We start from the raw sequence: 17,665 nt of genomic DNA on the forward strand, positions 1-17,665 counted from the left end.
CAGGCGGCGGAGCCCATCGCTGAGGGGGTTGGGGGTGCGGTTGGGGGCTTGGACAGAGGCGTAAGGGCAGGAACAACTTCCTGGAGGGAAGAGAAGGGAGGTCTGTCCCCGTCGGGAGGAAGCTGTCCCCGCGCTTCGGGCGCAGGCTCCCCCTCGGGCCCCGCTTCTCCTTGAACACGTGACTCTGGAAGCGAGTGGCCTTTGCCACCACCACGCCCGGGAAGCAGCCGCTGGCCGTGCAGGCGAGGTAGCAGGAAGCAGGTGATCCGGTCCTGACGCCATGGCTTCGCCTGCCAGAGGCTGGGGCTGGGCACGAGACTTCCTGTGGCTTGGTTAAATCTGGGTTAATCAGTAGAAAAAGTCAAAATTACATCAGCTGTCCCTGGAAGTGAGAGAAACGCAAATTTGCAAACATACCTAAGAGGCAATACGCAGAGCCGGCGAGGAGGTGGGGGGGCGCTCTCCGGTGGGCGGGCGGGGGTGCAGGTGAGACGACCCTTTGGAAACAGGGTGGTCTAGCTAGAATCCCCCCAAAATGGAGCAACCCTTTGTGGGAAGTACCCGCTGCACCCGCTATCCTGTGTAACAGGTGTAATAGTAACAGATGTCCGTGACTCAGGGTGTTTCTGGGAAGCAACTGGCCGGCCTTGCCAGGGGGTGGGTTGGGTGTGGTGGGAAGGAATCGAGGCCGAGAGAGTCCACGCTCTGGCCCGGGGGCTCAGGACTGTCATCGAGTCACCGGCGGCTGAAGCCCCCTGGCGGGGGTGCTGGTGAGGGTGGAGAGCCCAGGGGAAAGGAGAACAAGTCTGGGGGGCGTGTAGACTCTGAATGGAAGTAGAAGGGACTGCAGGAGCAGCCCAGGCCTCAGGGTTCGGGATTTCAGCCTTTTCAAATCTTTGGGGATTCCAGGGCCGGCCATTCCCGCCCCCACCGCGCCGATCATCCAGAGGCTGCCGCGGGCCCTGAAGGAGACCGTCCTCTGTTGATGGACATTCAGTTTGTTTGCAGGTTTTGCCGAGTCCAGGGGTAGCTGCACAGGTTGTGCAGGCGTCTGCATGGAGACTCGCGCCTGCTCTCTGGGGAGAGGCTCGAGGGTGGCGCGTGTGTCCGCCGTTACCCGCTGTCTGCCGAGGCCGTCACACCCACACGTCCCAGGCTTCCTGGGAGAGTTGCAGTCCCTCCAGCCCTGGCCAGCACGCCGAGGGGCCGCCCTTTTTTAAATCTCAGCCATTCCAATGGGGGTGTGCCAATTATTTTTGAAATTCAGACTCTGCAGCAAGTCTCAGGACCCGACTTCGGGAAGGATCCTCTACAAGCAGTTCTTGGCCGACATAGGGATTCCAAGCCCGGCCGCCATCTCTCCTGAGCTCCGTCCCCTGGAGGAGCAGCCGCAGCCAGATCTTTCTGCAGGGTAAGAGAAATCAAGGTTAAACCACAGCACCCACAGAGGAATAGATCGTTAGTAAATATTTGTTGACTAAATGAGTATTTTAATATTTTATTATTTAAATAAGAAAGATGGCAAGCTATAAATACAGTGATTAGAGTCAGGGACTCTTAGAGCAAGCGGAGTGCTTAGGGATTAGTGCCTTGACCTGTTAATTCTAGAAATGAAGCAAGGACACCTGAGCGGCCTTGGGACCGGCCTGGGGTGTTCACCTACGGCTGGCTGTCGGGCCGGATGCTGGGGTGCTGGGCCCCCAGAGAACCTGTCTGCCCCTCGGCTGTTACACACCCACTCTCACGTTCATTCTTTCCCAGAAACTTGGATTCCTCACCACTGCAAAATACACCCATTAAACCGCTTAACATTTTCTAACATGAATGATAGAATTATTAAAATGATTGCCAAATTGAATTGTGACAATAAAGCATACTCAGTGAGTCTATTAAAAATTGGACTGATGAATATTCTTGTCCTTCTTCATTTTGAAAAATATAGGTTTAGGCTAATGAAAAGATATTATTGTAACTTGCCTGTTCATGGCTTATATAAATCCACAAGGAAAGGGAAAGCGTGGAAGGAGGCGGGAGACCGCGCTTTGCCATGTGCCCTTAAAACATTCATAAGTGTCAAGGATAGGAGTATTTTAATGGTATGCTAATGAAATTTGAATATCGGGCATTTCAGTAGTAGCTATTTTATAAATGGGCAGAAAGATGGTGTTGAAAGAGCAAGGTTGCACGTTCTGTGAGCAGACAGGTCTGTGTCTTAAAATCAGTGAAAGAAGTCAAGGCAGTTGAGCTTTTCACAAAATGTGGGCATTCCCGTAGCACCCCGAGAGGAGGAGAGTGGGCGAAGTCACCCTCCAGGAGATCAGGTGGCTGATGTCCCCCCAAAGCGCAGCCCCAGGGTGGACACCCAAGGAAGCAGCTGTCTCCCCTGTCCCCCGCGACACGCCCGCCCACCATGTGTGATTACGCTGCATGGTGCAGTGGACTTTGTGCATCGCTGCAGCCTTCCCCTCGTTCCAGGGTTTGATGACTCCCCTAATCTAGTTCCCACAAAACAGCCCGCTGAGCTTCACGCTTGAGAATGGGCTCTGACTTCTTGCGTTCCCAGTTCAGGAAAATGCCCCCTCTTGGCTGTGTCTGCCTGGTGGGCTCCACCACCCTCGCCAGCTCTGAGCACAGCTGAAAGTACCAGCCTGGGTGGTGCAAACCCCCGCCCCGTCACGCCATTGCCCTGAGCACTTTCCGGCTCACGCAGGGCAGGCTGTGAGGCCCTGTCCTGGGGGCGTGTGCTGGTCTAATGCCCGCTTGGAATTGCAGAGCCGCGCCCGCTGAGGAGAGCACCTCCACCAAGACCATGACCAAGGATCAAGTGATGGAAAGGCTCAAGGCCTGCGTCCAGCAGCAGGACCCAGCACTCAGAAAGCGGTTTCTGGACTTTAGCAAGGAGCCTGACGGCAAGATCAGCGCTCTGGACTTCAGGAAGGTAGGGCCGCACCCCTGGCAGCTTTCGTCCCTGCAGAAGTGGTTGGTTTTATTGTACGAACCTGCTTGGGGGGACAGTTTTCAGTAACCGTTGGCTCCGGGGCAGGGACGATCGCTTCTAGGCATCTTTCAACCGTCTGAAAGGATTCTTTTGGCCAAAAATTGTCTTTATCACCTTTGTCGGAGAAGCCCTTTGATAAGGATGTGGCTGGCTTGGGGACCGAAGCATTTGTCGGAGGCCTGGTGTATGCGCTCACTCGGGTGCCTTGCCGACCTTCCGGGCACCCGGCCCGCATCTTGGGGCAGAACGTGGTGGGCACAGAAGCTCAGAGGCAGCTGGCGAGGAGCCCCAGGTGCTCTGCTCAGAGCTGCGCCTTGTTCCTCCAGAAAGTGAGGAAACCCTGGCAGTACGAGCCGCCGGGCGCAGAGCGCCGGTTTGCATGTGCTTATGGGAGCTGGTGAGGTTCTGCCAGCAAGGACTCAACGCGAAGGTTCTGCACAGACTTCTCAGGAATTAATTTAAATGATTGCTTAAAATTCCTATTGTCATCCCTCCAGCTAATCATCTTCAGCTATTTTTAAGGAAGTATTTCAGCCACTGTGGTCTGCGTGGGCCGGTTTAGAAGAAGGCAGTGGCATGTATTTCCGAGAAGAGAATAGTTATACTGGTAGCTGCTCTTCATTGCAAGCCTGCGCCCGCCCGGCGCAGTAACAGGCCCTTTAGCCTCCGCCTCCAGGCTCTGGCCGAGCATCGGGAGGTGAGGAGGGCGTGCGGGTGGTGAGGCAGGATTGGAGGCTGTGGAGCGATCCCGGCCTCCCCTCCCCAAAGCAAAGCAAACCAGAGGCGTGTGGACCCCAGAGCTGTGTGAGCAGGCAGCGGGCCTGCAGGGGTCGAGTCCAGAAAGGCTCGGGCCAGGGCTGACACAGAGCGGGCATCCTCGAGGCCAAGGACGGCGCCTGCTTTCCAGCCGGGAGTCAGCTGAGTTCCCGTAGGGCTCGGATGTCGGCGCCCCGTTGGCGTTAGATGCACAGATGTTTTCTCCAGTTCAATTAGGGTGTCTTTTCGCAAAAGAAGATATTTAAAAAACTCTTTCTTGTGCGTTGTGGTCACTTTTGTGAGGAGGGACAACACAGAGATAAGGGGGCAGTGAGGGGCACTTTCGGAGCAGCAGGCACAGGCGGCGCGAGCTTTATGTGTCGTCATTGCCTCGTGCGCTACCTGCCTCGTTCCTGCTGTTACCTGGACTGCGTTCTTCTTCCACTCGGCTGGGATTTATTTAATTGGCTTTTCTTTTTCTAGTTTCTTGAGAGAGAGTGTTGTTAGCTGCTTTTCAGCCTCCGTGCACGTGGGTGCGTGTCGGTGGCTGCGTGGCCCAGTGAGGACAGGGCTGGCCCGACTGGAGCATATTCTCATTACCACGTGCTTCAGAATCTTGCACCATGTCCCTCTGATTTCTTCCTTCCCCTTGTTCCTGCTTTATTTGGAACGTGTATGGTTTAATTTCCGAGCAGTTGGGATTCTCTGCTCCATCTTCTGTTATTGATATAACGTTGATTCCACTGCAGTCAGAGAAGATTGTCTAAAAGTCTAAATGACTCCTCTTGTAGAGACTAGGATTATGGAGCAGCAGGAGTCAATTTTGGTAGAAGCTCCATGAGCACTGGAGAAGAACGTGCCGTCACAGATGACCAGCCCCCCAAATCTTGAGGGGGTTGATTTTATTAACCGTGCTCTTGGGACATCTGTATTCTCCCCACATTGTTTTTAAGATTTATTTATTTATGCATACAAGAACTGGGGTACAGGCCAGAGGTGTGGGGGGTGAGAGGATTCACCAGAGTGGAGAAAAGAACAGGCAGACTGACTGAAATACACTGCTGAGGGGAGCAGCGGGTGAGTCAGGGGAGGTCTGCTGCGCCGTGTGGGTAGCTCCCTGGCTGCCTGGGGATCGAATTCGTGCTGTAGTGGCTGCAGATAGCTTCACAGCACTGTGCTTAACCCCTTGTGCCACCAGGGAGGCCCCTCCCCACATTTTTGTCAGCTCCTCCCGTTGGCCTTCACGAGAAGGGTGGTGGTTCCTCGTCTGCCTGTGGATTTGTCTGCTGAGATCCTTTTTGGTTCTGTTGATTTTTGCTTTATTCACTTTGGAGCTAAATTATGGGACACACAGATTTAAATCGCTGAAACTCCCTGTGAAGTGTCTCCTTCCTCACAGTGACTTGCCTCTCCACAGGCAAAGCAAAGCAGCGCCACTTGCCTGCCAGCCCGTTTGTTGGGTGAGCGCATGGATCCTGGGCAGTTTGGTGAGGGTCATGTGGTCTGCCCTCGCCACCCTTCCCCTCCGGGCTTCTGGGTGTTTACTTTAAAGTCACCCTCTGACAGGCAGCACGTGACTGCTTTCTCACAAGCTGTCACGTGCCAGCCTCCGTCCTCTACTGGCTGTACCTGTCCCTTATGTATTAAATTGCCAGTATCAGGCTTTATAGCATCGTCTTGATGTTTCTTTTCTGACCCAGCTGCCTCACATATTCTCTTTCTGTCCTTTCTTGTCTTCTTTTAGGTTATTCAACTCTTGCTAGTGTTCTGCTTCCCCTCCTTCTGTCAGTTTTATTGAAATTACAGTGGGTTGTGGCCTGTGTCCTTGTCTTATGGCATGGAGGCAAATGGAAATTACGCTTGCCTCTCGCCTAACAGTGCTCCAATCTAAAACACTTCAATTTTGAGTTAAAAATATTTCAGTTTCATTTACTCCTCCTCTCTCTTGTTATTGTTGTCCTGTGTCTTAATTTTGCAGGTATGTTAAATCCCCAAAGACACGACGATTAGTTTTCAAAGTGAATCAACAGTCACGGGTAACTGCATGTTTACCCCACAGTCTCTCTCCCATCTTAGTTTCTGTGTTTGCATCTGGAGTCATTTGTAGTCTGCAAAAATCCCTCCCTTTATGGTTTTTAAGGAACTCTTGGAATGTGCACAGTTCATCAGGTCCCCTTAGTTTCTACCCCACATCCTTCTCTGTCCAGGACCCCAGCCTGGGCCCCACACGGCATGGTGTCTCCTGAGACCCTCTGGGCAGTACAGGCTCTCAGAATTCCCTCACTTTTGATGACCTTGACTCTTATGAGAGGTAGATATTTTGTAAATTGTCCCTCAATTGAGACTTGTCAAATATTTTCCCCAGGATTAGACTGAGGTCATGTGTTTTGGGGAGAAAGACCTCAGAGGTAAAGGGCCCATCCCCTCCTGTCCTGTGGGGCCACACATCACAAACACGACCCTTTACCGTGGCACTGACCTTGCTCACCCAATGAGGCGTGTCTGGGGAGCAGCTCACCACCAGGTCACTTTTCTTCCCTCTTTCTTTGCGTACTCAGAGGTGGGCAAAGTCTCCTCACACAGTCCACACGTAGGGCATGAACCTGGTCCTCTCTTTGAAAGGGCAGAATATCAACATAGATTATTTAGAATTCTCCTCCTTAGAAAATTTGTCTCTCCTTCTCTATTTTATTTATATCAATATAGACTCATGCCTCATTATCCTTTAAATGCCTATGTGATTCCATTTTCATTCATAATATTGGTAATATTCTTAGTCTTTTCTCTCTGCTCTTGAATAGTCTAGCTAGAGATTTTTCACTTTTATTGATCTTTTTAGAAATAAACTGTGGTTCCATTGATTTTCTCTACTGTTTTTCCACATTTCATTGGTTTCTGCTCTTACCCTTATTATTTCTTGTACTTACTTACAGCTACTTATTTTGGGCTTCGTTTGCCTGACACACACAAGGGGAATTTTCTTGAAACAGTCACCTTGAGAAGCTGGCAGTGTTCCTGGTGGTAAAGGTATGCTCCGCCCAAAGACAGGCCCCAGGAGTTCCTCCTTCCCGGCTAATCTTCGTGCAGCCTGCAGCAATTTGTCAGAATGGCAACTGTGCCTCTGCTCTAGGTAAACTAGTCCTGGCTGTGATTCTCTGTGTCCACCTCTTTTTCCAGAATCCAGAGTCCTCCACAACTCTAAAAAAGTCTTTGGTTTTCAGTTTGTTCAGCTTTTTTCTTATGGCACCAGTGGAAGTTATGACTTCTGAGCTCCTTGCACATTGAACCTGGGAGCAGAAATCCACTCTTACTTTGTAAAGATATTTTAGCAGGGGATAGCATTTTAGGTTGGCAATTATTTTCTTTCAGGTTCCAGGTCATACTTCATTGCATTATGGCTTCTGTCAGTTCTGTTGATAAATAAACCATCGGTCTTATTGTTGCCTATTTGAGTGCAGTGTGTCTGTTTTTTGTTCTTTAGCCATGTTTGAGAGTTTCCTTTCTGCCTTTGGATGCATCCGTTTCACCGGCTGTGTCTAGATGTGCCTTTACATGCGTGCCTCCTGTGGGCTCTGCAGCTTCTCTTGAATCTGTAGGTTGCCATGTATAATTAAAAATCTTTGTGAAAGAAATCTCAGCTATTATCTCTTCCTTCCCTTATGCCCCATCCTCACCGTCCTTCTTGAACTCCAATTATGTTCATGGGCTCCACTGGTCTCTTCCAGTCTCTTGTGCTCTGTTGATCCTTTCTTGCCTGCACTTCAGCCCCAGTATTTTCCATTGACCTCTTCTTGTTCAGTGATCTGTGTGCTGCGTTTTCTAATCTGTGGTTGGTGGTTTTCATATAGTTCCTAATTTTAGTGTCATATATTCTTTGATGTGTGGAATGTCCATTTGATTATTGTCAATACATTCCAATATACCTGTCTTTTCTTTTGCTGTCCAAATGCTCCTGTATTTTCTTGAAATGTATTCATAGATATTTAAAAAATCTTTTTTCTGCTAACTTCTGGATCACCTGTAGATATTTTCCTGTTGTTTGTTGCTTTACTTATGGCTTCTATCAGTTTACTGAATGCCAGATATTGTGTTAAGAAAATTGAGAGGCTCTAGAAAATGGGTCACCCTTTCCTTTGCTGGGCAGAGTGGGGTGTGGTAGCCTTAATCCAGTTAGGGATGGAGTTAATTTGAGGCCAGAATGCAGTTTCTCAAAGTTTCATTTGCTTTTTGTTTTGTTTTGTTACTCCTGTTTCTAGGATGCAGGGTGCCAAGTTTCAAACTCTGAGCCCCTGCCCCTGAGAAATTCTGAACTCTAACCTTTGCTTCCTCAGGACCACAAGGCAACAAACAAACAGACAGTCCCTTGTGCTGTACTAGTCTTTGTCTGCATTTTCACTCTTCTGCCCCTTATAGCCTCAGGATCCAGCCAGAGTCTTCAGGAACTCTGGCAGTGTCGGCTCAGTTCCCTGCTCTCCCTTCTCTGAGGGATCTAGCTGCTTGTCTGTGCCCTTGGTCTCTGCATTGCTGCAAGCTCCTCATTAGCTCCACTTGTTTCTTTTCCTATTGGTGGTGACCATCTGCCTAGGTGTCCACTCCAACCCTAGACCTCTTTCCTGGCTCCCAGACCAGTGAGGGACTCACCTCTCCTCTGGGTTCCCAGGTCCCCTCCTCTGCAGACTTCTGTCCCTTTGAGTACTCATGGCCTTAGCAGCTCTCAATTCCCTGAAACAATGCTTCTATTTGTTTTTAGGGCAAGCCTAGATCAGTGCTCCAGTGAACATCAGCCCTCTCTTTTTTGATGGGCATTCACTTCTTTTTTCCTTTTAAACTGCATCTCCTATGTGTCTGTGCATGCTGATGCTGTTATATCGAAGGGATGGATTCCCAGGAGTTGGATCACTTAGACTAAGACATTATTGTTCTACTTTTGCACGTGTTGCCTGTTTGCTTTATTAAAAAAGACGAGAGTAATTCATTTTCCTGGGAATATTTCTATCCATGTGTGAGAGGAGCTTCTTCTCTCACCCGTTACCAAAAGACATTCTAACTCTTAAATTTTTGCTGGTCTGATTGTTTTACAGTGATAGCTCACTTTAACTTTCATTTGCATTCATTTCCCTGAATCCTAGTAGGGAATTTATTCTTCCCTTTCCTTTTTCTTTATTTATTTTTGGCCATAACAATTTGTTCTTTAGTGAGTTGCCTATTTACATCCTTTGTCCTCTTGTCAATTTGGAAGGATTATTGGCTTACGACAGACGTCATTGTTTATCCTGCTTTCATAAGAAACCCAGGAATCCTGGTTTCTCCCTCCTCTGCGTTCTGACCCCTGGGGCTGTGTCCCCCAGATCCTCTGTATCTCTCGTCCCTGACCCTGCCTTGACCCTCTCAGCCCCATTTGCACCAACTCAGTTCTACTTCTGCAGACACTGAAATCTTTTCCGCTTTTGTTCAACTAACTATGTTGATCTTCCTTTCTTCCTTTTTCTTCTTTTTAAGAATAAATTCGGGGTTTGTAGCCTTGGTTAATAAGGTGTCGTTCCTTTCTGCCCCCGTGTCCCCTTCCCATATTTCACAGGTATCTAGATTTTCTTGCAATAATTTTTATTGTTTTGTATTTTAATGTGAATGCTTAATTCATTTTGGAATTCATTACTGCATGTGGGGTAAGAGGGAGCACGTCCATGTATCCCACCGAGTGAGCCTCTGTCCCTGATGACCTCCTCTTTGTCCTGGGACTGACTCAGAATTCTCACTTCATTCCCCCGGTCTGGGCAGCTCTTTCTGTATCAAGGCACCTGGGTCTTTATGTTTTGTAAACTAGATCTTCCCTCATTTTTCTGTCGTTTTACATTTTCACATAGTCTCAGGCCAGGTTTCTATTTTCCCATTATCAACATTGTCCAGTTACCCTCCCTTCCCTGTGTTACTGGGATCATCATTGGACTTGGCTAGCTTTCTGTCCTGAAAACCTATCTGCTCTTGAAATGTAGAGTCTTCACACTTTGTTACTGAAGGGCTGGGTCCATCTGCCCAGGCACACACTAAGATCTTGCACGAGGGCAAATGGGCGAAATTTGGGGTGTTTGCCTCTGAAATTAAACAAGTCTGGTCAATGCACTTGTTCTATCGGACCCTCCCCTCGAGCACCTTACCTTTTGTTCTCAGACCGAGACTGTCTCATTTCACAATCGTGAAGGTTGCATGGAGGTTCAACATCTTGTCCTTCTGTTAGCTCAGCTCAGTGTCGGTCTTGTTGGGGTCTCTGGGAACAGTACATTGAAAAACAACCAAACAACTAAGGCACGGCACGACTGCCATCCATTTCCACTGTCGTCATCATGTCTGCAGGGAAAGAGGAAAGGGAAAGCCTCACTGCGTTCTAGGTCGGTGGTCGTGGTCTGTCTTGAAGGTCCAGAGTGGGCTGCTAAGACTGGAGGGAGGATTGTTCTGGAAATGCGTGCAGTACTGTCACAACGACCAGGCGAGATGAGATCAGGTGCACCAACCAGACCTAGCTTGAGCACTAGAAGTTTCTAGGTCGGGGCAGGGGAGTCCATGGGGATTCTGGTGTGTTTCTAGTGCTCACAACATCACCCCCAAATTTACAGAATTCCATAGATTCAGAGAGCCGGCAAGCACCTCAGTGCTCATGCTCTGGCTCCTCCCTTGCTCCCACTTGGTGACCCCATGATGCTGGCCTGGGTCATGTGGCTTTCTGTGACGTGGAACGTGGCCAAGGAGACTTGCGCCTCGGACCCAGCTGAAGTCCACTTGTGTGGTCTGCTGGGTCTTGTGCTCCAGTGGTCTGCTGCTGGGCCAGCTGCTGTCCCCTCAGTTTGGTCTCTAGACTTAAATGCTCATGGAACTGGCCTAACCCCGGCCTGCAGCTGGGAGCCAGCCCATCCACCCTCTGCCTGAACCAGAAACACGCCGCCAAGTCCATTTTATGTCAGCAGACCCCACCCATCCTGTAGACCATGAGTGTGAGAATCGGTGCTTGTCCTGTTGTCTGTCACCACATTTTCGATGGTTGGTCATGAGGTAGCTGACTCACGGATCCCCCAACCTCAGCAGACCCGGGTGAATGCCCCAGCCGAGTCCCACAGGGCCCCCTACAGATGCCCAGCCTGACTGGGCCTGGCTTGCATGGCCCCGTGCTTGAGAGCTGTCAGAAGAGCCCGCGATTTGTTGAGCCTGAGTCGTAACTTTGAGTCCAGAGCCAACGCCAAGCATCCCGGGCAGCCACACCAGCGGCAATTTGAGAGTCTCTCGCTGCTCACGTGCGCCCTGGGCTATGCTGGTGTCCAGCTTCAGGCTCCCCCGTGTCATCAGTGAGGTTGAAGCCCACGGCCTCCAGGCCCTCCCAGTGGGCTTGTGACATCAGGCGGACACCGTTGGCATCCTCCCGCACCACCGGCAGCTGTGTCTTTCCCATCATCCCTGAGCCCTGGGCTCAGAGTCCGCGGTGTGGACGCGCCGCATCGGTTGAGGAGTTGTATGAGGTGTAAACAAGCCGACGTGTGAAAGCCACTCTGAACAGCGCCGGCACCTTCCGGCCCTCTGGCCTCTCCTTGTCAGTGACATTTGGGACTTGGGACTCTGCCGTGACTATCTGGGTCCCGGCTGGCGGAATCAGAATATGCCAAACCACAGTTCAAGACTCTCGAGGAACTTAGGGAAACACCTCCTGGGAGAGACCAAGGGCTGTGACTGGAGCTGCTAAACACTTTAAGCCTGTGTCACAAATGCTGCAGCTTCGCCTTCCCAAGCTGTAAATTGCTCCGAGGACCATGACTCGGTTGCTGACAGGCTGCCGAGTGCCCTTAGTGGTGAGCGGCCTGGTGGCAGCAGGGACTTTGTGTTTGTGAGACGCGAGCGCCTCTGGGAAGCTGTCCTCTCCAGGGTGTCCTCTGCAGGCCCTCCAGGCCTGAGCTTCCTAGCCTTTCCCTGTGCTTTAAAGAAAGGACTGAGCCGGAGGAAGTGGCAATGACTAATTCATGGGCAATTGTTTTCAAAACACCAAGTTATTTTTCTCAGAAAGCAACCTGTCCTTACCAGAGGCCCAGTGCTGCTGGGGCACTGTTGGGGGCTGCAGCTTTCTGGCTAAACACTCGAACCAGCCCTGCCGGGACAGGCTCCTCTATGGAGCTGGGACAGTGCACGTGCAGATGGCACCGGGCTGTCAGCCTTCAGAATTCCCAGGCACCAGCTGCTTGCAGGAGTCCCCAGGCTCGCCCTGGCATCAGCACCGCGCCCCTGGCTCCCAGGCAGCACGCCCCTGCCTTCCCGCCCCTTGTTGCCCTCCTGGCTTCCCGTAGCTTGTGTACTTACTTCAGCTCACAGTCACAAGGCAGACCCAGGCCAGGGCCAGAGGACTGGCCGTGCAGATGCGATAAGCCAGTCATCATCGTGCTTAATAAGAGCTGGCTTTGAGCCCCAAGTCTGTCGCCGCCTAGCCATGTGACCAGGGCAAGTCACCTCGACTCGCTAAACCTCAGTTTTCGCATCTTTAAAAATAGGTTAGTAAGGAAGCCCTTCTTAGGCTTATGAGGAGGATCAAATGAGGCTGCGTGACGTCTGTAAAGAACTCAGCACAACGGCTGGAACGAGACAGGTGATAAGCATTGCTGCCAGGTGGTGGTGATGGTGGTGGCGGTTGTGATAATGATGGCTGTGATGATGGTGGTGATGATGATGGTGGCGGTTGTGATAATGATGGCTGTGATGATGGTGGTGATGGTGGTGGCGGTTGTGATAATGATGGCTGTGATGATGGTGGTGATGATGATGGTGGCGGTTGTGATGGTGGGGACAGTGATGACAGCGCTGATGAGTACAACCATGCTCTTTCCCCCATTCAGCTTCCTGCACGGGCTGTAGGCAGGGAGGCCGACTCTGTCGTGCCTTTGCTCTCTAGTGTGCTCTTACTTCCTGTGCATCAGAGCCCTGACGCATGCCCCTGGCCCGTCCAGACATACGCACCCCCGTTCCTCAAGCCTGTCTGCACACTGGCCCTCCAGACTGCCTTCTCCACCTATCTGGCGGGCTCCGTCGTCCAGAGTAGCTTCCACCCCGCTAGACAGACACATTTTGAACTGAGGCTGTGTCCTTTTCTGAAAGGGGACTGCTTGGGGAGCAGCAGGGATGGCTCTGCCGGCCTGCCTCTGTCTCCCCTTCTGTGGGGATCGCCTCCTGCCAGGTAGCTCTGTCTCGTTTGCCCTCTGATGCTGGCATTGCCCATCCAGGCCATCGGTTTCTCCTGGGAAGGGAGAATAGTCTAGATGAGTGTGCAGTGCAGAGACCTCACTCTGCCTCCGTGCCCCGCTCCACGCACACACACAGGCACGTGCACACATAGGAGCTGTTTGTAAATAGTAGTTTTGGGTGGTGAAGTGAGTGTTTTTTTTCAGTCTCTCCCCTTTCGCCCCTCACACGGGCACACACGTGTGTGCACACACACACAGAAGCTGCAAGTAGCGGGTTCTGGGTGGGGGGTGAAGGGATTGTGGGCTAGTTTCAGAGAGTGGACTAGCATGAGGGGAGGAGAAGAAAGGGGTATCCGTGGATGCCCCCCGAGTCCCCCTTGCTCTCCCAAAAACTACGGTACCTTGAGATTTAAACTATGGACCATAGTGAAGCTATGATCAAAATTTTAGTTTCCCCGCTCAAAGCGCCTTGCCTTAGTCTGCCTGCTCCCTGGAGCGTGAGCGAGAATCCATCTGACTGCGGCAGCTCGACGGCCGCTGCACGCACTGCAGTGTGAACGCGGGCACCTTGATGGCGCTGCCGTTTAAAGGTTTGCAGTGTTGGCTGTGACTCCAGGAGCCGTGAGGGAGCCCACACTGGGCCTCTGTTCACTCACTTGCTCACAAACAACCCTGGGACGCAGGGCCTAGGACAGGCCCTGCCCTGGGAGCCTGTGGGGTCGGGGGGAGCGGGCAGGTGGGTAACAATCAGAGGCTGGAGCATGGGCTGGCGGGGAGTGCTGTTGGGGTGCGCTGCTGGGGAGCACTGCTGGGGAGCATTGGTGGGCTGCGGGGGGGGTTGCCTGCAGGGACCCCAGGGCAGCCTAATCGCCTCTCCCTCGCTTGTCTTCCTTGCCAGGTACTGGCAGATAACGGGATGGCCATGGATAACGACCAGTACGCTCTGCTGATCAAAAAAATAGGATTTGGCCCAGAAGGGATGAGTTATAATGATTTTACTACAGGATTCCAAGGTAGCTAATCGCCCCGGGCACACCCTGCAGGCACGCCTCCCGGTGGCGCCACCTTCCTAGCAGGGCAGTGAGGCTGCTGGGCCACCCAAGCTGGGAAGCTCACTCTGGGAAGCTCACACGGGGGTGTGTGTGTGTGTGTGTGTGTGTGTGTGTGAACCCTGGAGACAGTCACACCGCGCGCGTTTGTGTGTGTGTGTGCGTGCGTGCTGACCCTGGAGACATTCACGCGGATTGTGAGTGTGCTGACCCCAGAGCTGTTCACACTGATCGTGAGTGTCCTGACCCTGGAGTGGACACAGTCACTGATTTTTCTGTCTCTGCCTTTTCACCGACTTAAATTGAACTGTGAGTGCAGGCTTTGCCAGACACAACCTTCCACAGACTTAGAGACGAACCAGGTGTGAAATTTATCCCAAAGCCTCTGCTCCTTCCGTCACTCCTCGGGGCCTCTCAGGCCCCCCCAGCACGAGATGCTGGTTACCGGTACTTGGCCTCCCCAGGCACCGCAAGGCAGGTGTCCGCCCCCTGCCCTCCCTCCCCGGCTTCTGCAGAGGAGGACACGGAGGCCCTGAAAGGCTCCGTCCCAGATGGCCCAGCCTCCATCCCTCCCCTCTCCTCGCCCGGTGGGAAGGGCCCGGTGGGCACCGTGTACCCAGCCTCCCGCCCGCGGCATCTCTCGGCTCCCGTGCCTTCTCGCGTGCAAAAGCTGTCGGCAGCCGGTCGTCCTCCTGGTGGGCAGAGCCAGCTGGCAGCTGCACCCACGAGTGCCCTGCGGGCTGGTGGGGAGCCCGGGAGTCCCGATTGCCTCTTGCCGCCCTCCCCAGTCAGGCCTGGGCCTGGGAGTGCTGCGGAGTTTCTGGTCCCATCCAGCACTGCCCCCACCCCCAGATTTTCCTTTGCAAACCCGAGGGAGAGGTCCCGCGCTGGGGCCGGGCGACTGGAGAGCCGCAGCATTTTAGAATCGAGACACTTTGTGTGTGTGTGTGTGTGTGTGTTAACTGAAGGAAAACAGAGAAGGGGAGGAAGGCACACTCATTCCAGGGAGTGCCGGGTGAGGAGAGGGGCCGGGGTGAGGAGGTCCTCGCCTGAGGAGCAGGGGCTGCCGGTGGGGTCCTCCCTGCCCTCTCGCCTCACTTCCTCCTCCATCTGTCTCCCCTGCTGGACTCTCTTGCCAGCAGAGGTCCTGGCTGCCCCGAGCCTGAGGCCTGGGCTTGGCATGGCCAGGGAGCCTCCAGTAGGGTGGGCCGTGGCCTGCCAGGCATAGGAGCTGACGGGGTCCACGCCAGGCCCGGCTGCCGTGGTGGGCGGGGTGAGGGGTACTGGGCAAAAGCAGGGTCCCAGACTGGGCCCAGGTGCCTGGCCGTCGCCGTCCTGCAGACACCCCAGGTGTGGTGGTGACGCGCCTGGCTCTAGCTCTCAAATCAAGTCCCGGGGTTTCGGCCTGGCGCGGCACAGGTGCTCCCCGCCCCCACCCCCACCCCAGCCCGAGGCGGTGGACCGGTGTTTAAGTGGCAGCTGCTCCTCCTGCCTGGTTTCGGGGCGAGGGCTTGACACACTAACCAGCTGGGCTCGAACCTGCCAGGCCTGGGCCCGGCTGTGCTGTCTGTGAGCCCTGAGACCTGCGGGCCCCGGGGACATGAAGAACTCAGTGTCGAAGCAGAGGGGGTTCCTGTCGCTAATGGAGTCTTCTGGTCTGTCAGTTTCAGAGGCTAAAATGAGTGGGCCAGAAGCGGCTCCTCGGACTCCCGAGGCTAAAATGAGTGGGCCAGAAGCGGCTCCTCGGACTCCCGAGAGATTCTTTATAACTGCCGAGGAATGCCAGAGGCTTTTCCCTCAGAAACTGAAAGACTCCTTCAGGGTAAATTCATTGCACCTGTGCTTGGCCAGTGCGGCCCTGTCCCCATGCCAGCCCCCGAGCCTCCTGGGTGAGGCCCCTGGAGCCTGCCCTGGCCTTGCCCTGCTCCCCTCCACAGACCCAGGCGCTTGCCCGGGAGGGGGTGCTGGGCTCTGCTGTCCCGCCCGCCCTCCCCCAGTGCCTGATACCTTTCTGGGTCCGCCCTCTGCCCCTGGAAGGCCCTGGAGGGCAGGGTGTCCTTCCCCCAGCAGGGGGAAGGTGCACGGCAGCCTGCGTCATAGGCTGTGTCTGTTCTATCCACTCCACAAGCTCCCTCACCAGATGCGTATCACACACTCTGTGCTGGGATCTCCACTGAGTGTGGAGAGGAGGGATCCAGCCGGCCCAGGTGGCTCAGTCCAGTCCGCAGCCCAGGGGGCAGGCGCTGGTGCACCTGGAGGCTGCTGTGGCAGAGAGGACCACGTGCGCGGTGGGGCACTGCGAACAGGCCCCTGTAAGGAGCCTGGAGGAGGTGACCCTGGAACTGAATCTCAGGCCCTCAGCGTGTCTGGCTAGAAAAAGGACATCAGCAGTGGGAGCAGGGACTTGGCCCCAGAGTGCCTTCCGGTGGTGGGCGTTAGGGAGAAGCCGCAGCTCAGCCTGGAGGAGGCTGGAGTCAGGGCCACGTGCAGAGGCTGTAGGGGACACGGAGAACATGCTGTCGAGAGTGGGCCACACCCTGACAGCCCGGGCCTGGCCCCTCCCTGGGCGGGAAGTGGTTATGACGACCGAGGCCCTTCCTCCCGACCACAGAGGGTGCAGGCACAGCCCCCGGGGTGACCTGGGCAGGTGCCCTGCGGTTCCTGTGACTTCTCCCTGGGCCGGGGCCCTCTAGCCGTGTCTCTGCAGGTTCGGGCATGTGTCCAGGGTTGGCGTGTATTCCTGAAATCAAACACTGCTTGATAATAGCCCCCCCGGCGGGATCGTTGACGCACGTCCCTGCGTTTGCACGTTCTCTCCGCAATCCCCCATGGACCTCTGCCCCAGAGCAGGCGCCCTGAGCTGCCCCCGCCTCGCCCTCAGGGCCAGCCCTGCCCAGCCTGATGGCCCGCAGACTCGCTGCCCACGTGGCCCTCCTCTCCAGCGGCAGCTTGGCCCCGTCCTCGCCCACACTCTGGCTAACCCCTCCCTCGTCTCCCTGACTTTGCACACTCCGTTCCTCGCCTGGATGGCTGCTGGGCCCCTGGGCCCCGCGACCCGGCCCACGTGCTGGCCTCTCAGCCCTCAGTTCTCCCTATGGCCCTCCAACCTGCCAGGAGACCTGCGTGGGTTTTCTCTGTGCTGGGAAGCCCGGGCACACCCTCTCTCGCTTCTGGCGTGGGCAGCGCCTGGTACCATAAACAGAGTAAAGGGGAAGACGCACCTTTTCTGTCCTTTGTCCTGAGCGCTCCACGTTTGTCCTGAGGGCTCCACAAAGAGGGCACCGGCGGGCCAGGACATTCTTGGGCCAGCAGGATCCCCTGAAAGCTCAGCAGTGCCACCGAGCCGCTGCCTGTCCCGGGGCGGCACCTGACGAGGCGTCTCGCTTGCAGAACCCCTACTCCGCCTTCTTCAAGGTGGACACCGACCGGAACGGCATCATCAACATGCTGGACTTCCGCCGGCTGCTGCAGCTCATGCTGCTCAACCTCAGGGACCGCGAGTTCGAGCGCTTCCTCAGCCTCCTGGGCCTGCGGCTCAGCGTCACGCTCAACTTCCGGGAATTTCGGGGCCTGTGTGAGAAGAGGCCACCCTCCAGAGCAGAGGACGCCCCCCAAAGACTCGTCAGGTAAGGAGGTGCCCAGCTGCCCCCGCC

The 17,665-nt window shown here is 54.3% G+C and overlaps 1 protein-coding gene and 1 long non-coding RNA gene across 5 annotated transcripts in view; one reads left to right on the forward strand and one right to left on the reverse strand.

The window, feature by feature from the left end:
• The window catches only part of EFCAB6 (EF-hand calcium binding domain 6), a 143,126-nt gene that overhangs the window by 79,826 nt on the left and 45,635 nt on the right, over positions 1–17,665 (forward strand). For all 4 annotated transcript variants that reach the window (XM_037513407.2, XM_037513409.2, XM_054695992.1 and 1 more), the window contains 5 exons: positions 1,268–1,411; positions 2,773–2,938; positions 13,862–13,976; positions 15,677–15,834; positions 17,403–17,638. In XM_037513407.2, coding sequence (XP_037369304.1) covers positions 1,268–1,411; positions 2,773–2,938; positions 13,862–13,976; positions 15,677–15,834; positions 17,403–17,638 — 819 coding nt within the window. The remainder of the gene's footprint in view (positions 1–1,267; positions 1,412–2,772; positions 2,939–13,861; positions 13,977–15,676; positions 15,835–17,402; positions 17,639–17,665) is intronic.
• Positions 1,162–12,454, reverse strand: LOC119247169 (uncharacterized). The gene is made up of 4 exons (XR_005125650.2): positions 12,089–12,454; positions 9,910–10,099; positions 6,234–6,367; positions 1,162–1,404 (listed from the first exon to the last, which is right to left on the reverse strand). It is a non-coding gene; the product is annotated as an uncharacterized LOC119247169 (long non-coding RNA).

The sequence above is a fragment of the Talpa occidentalis genome, unplaced genomic scaffold (assembly GCF_014898055.3).
Source record: "Talpa occidentalis isolate TD23 unplaced genomic scaffold, MPIMG_talOcc4v2.1 talOcc4.16, whole genome shotgun sequence".
Taxonomy (NCBI): Eukaryota; Metazoa; Chordata; class Mammalia; order Eulipotyphla; family Talpidae; genus Talpa; species Talpa occidentalis.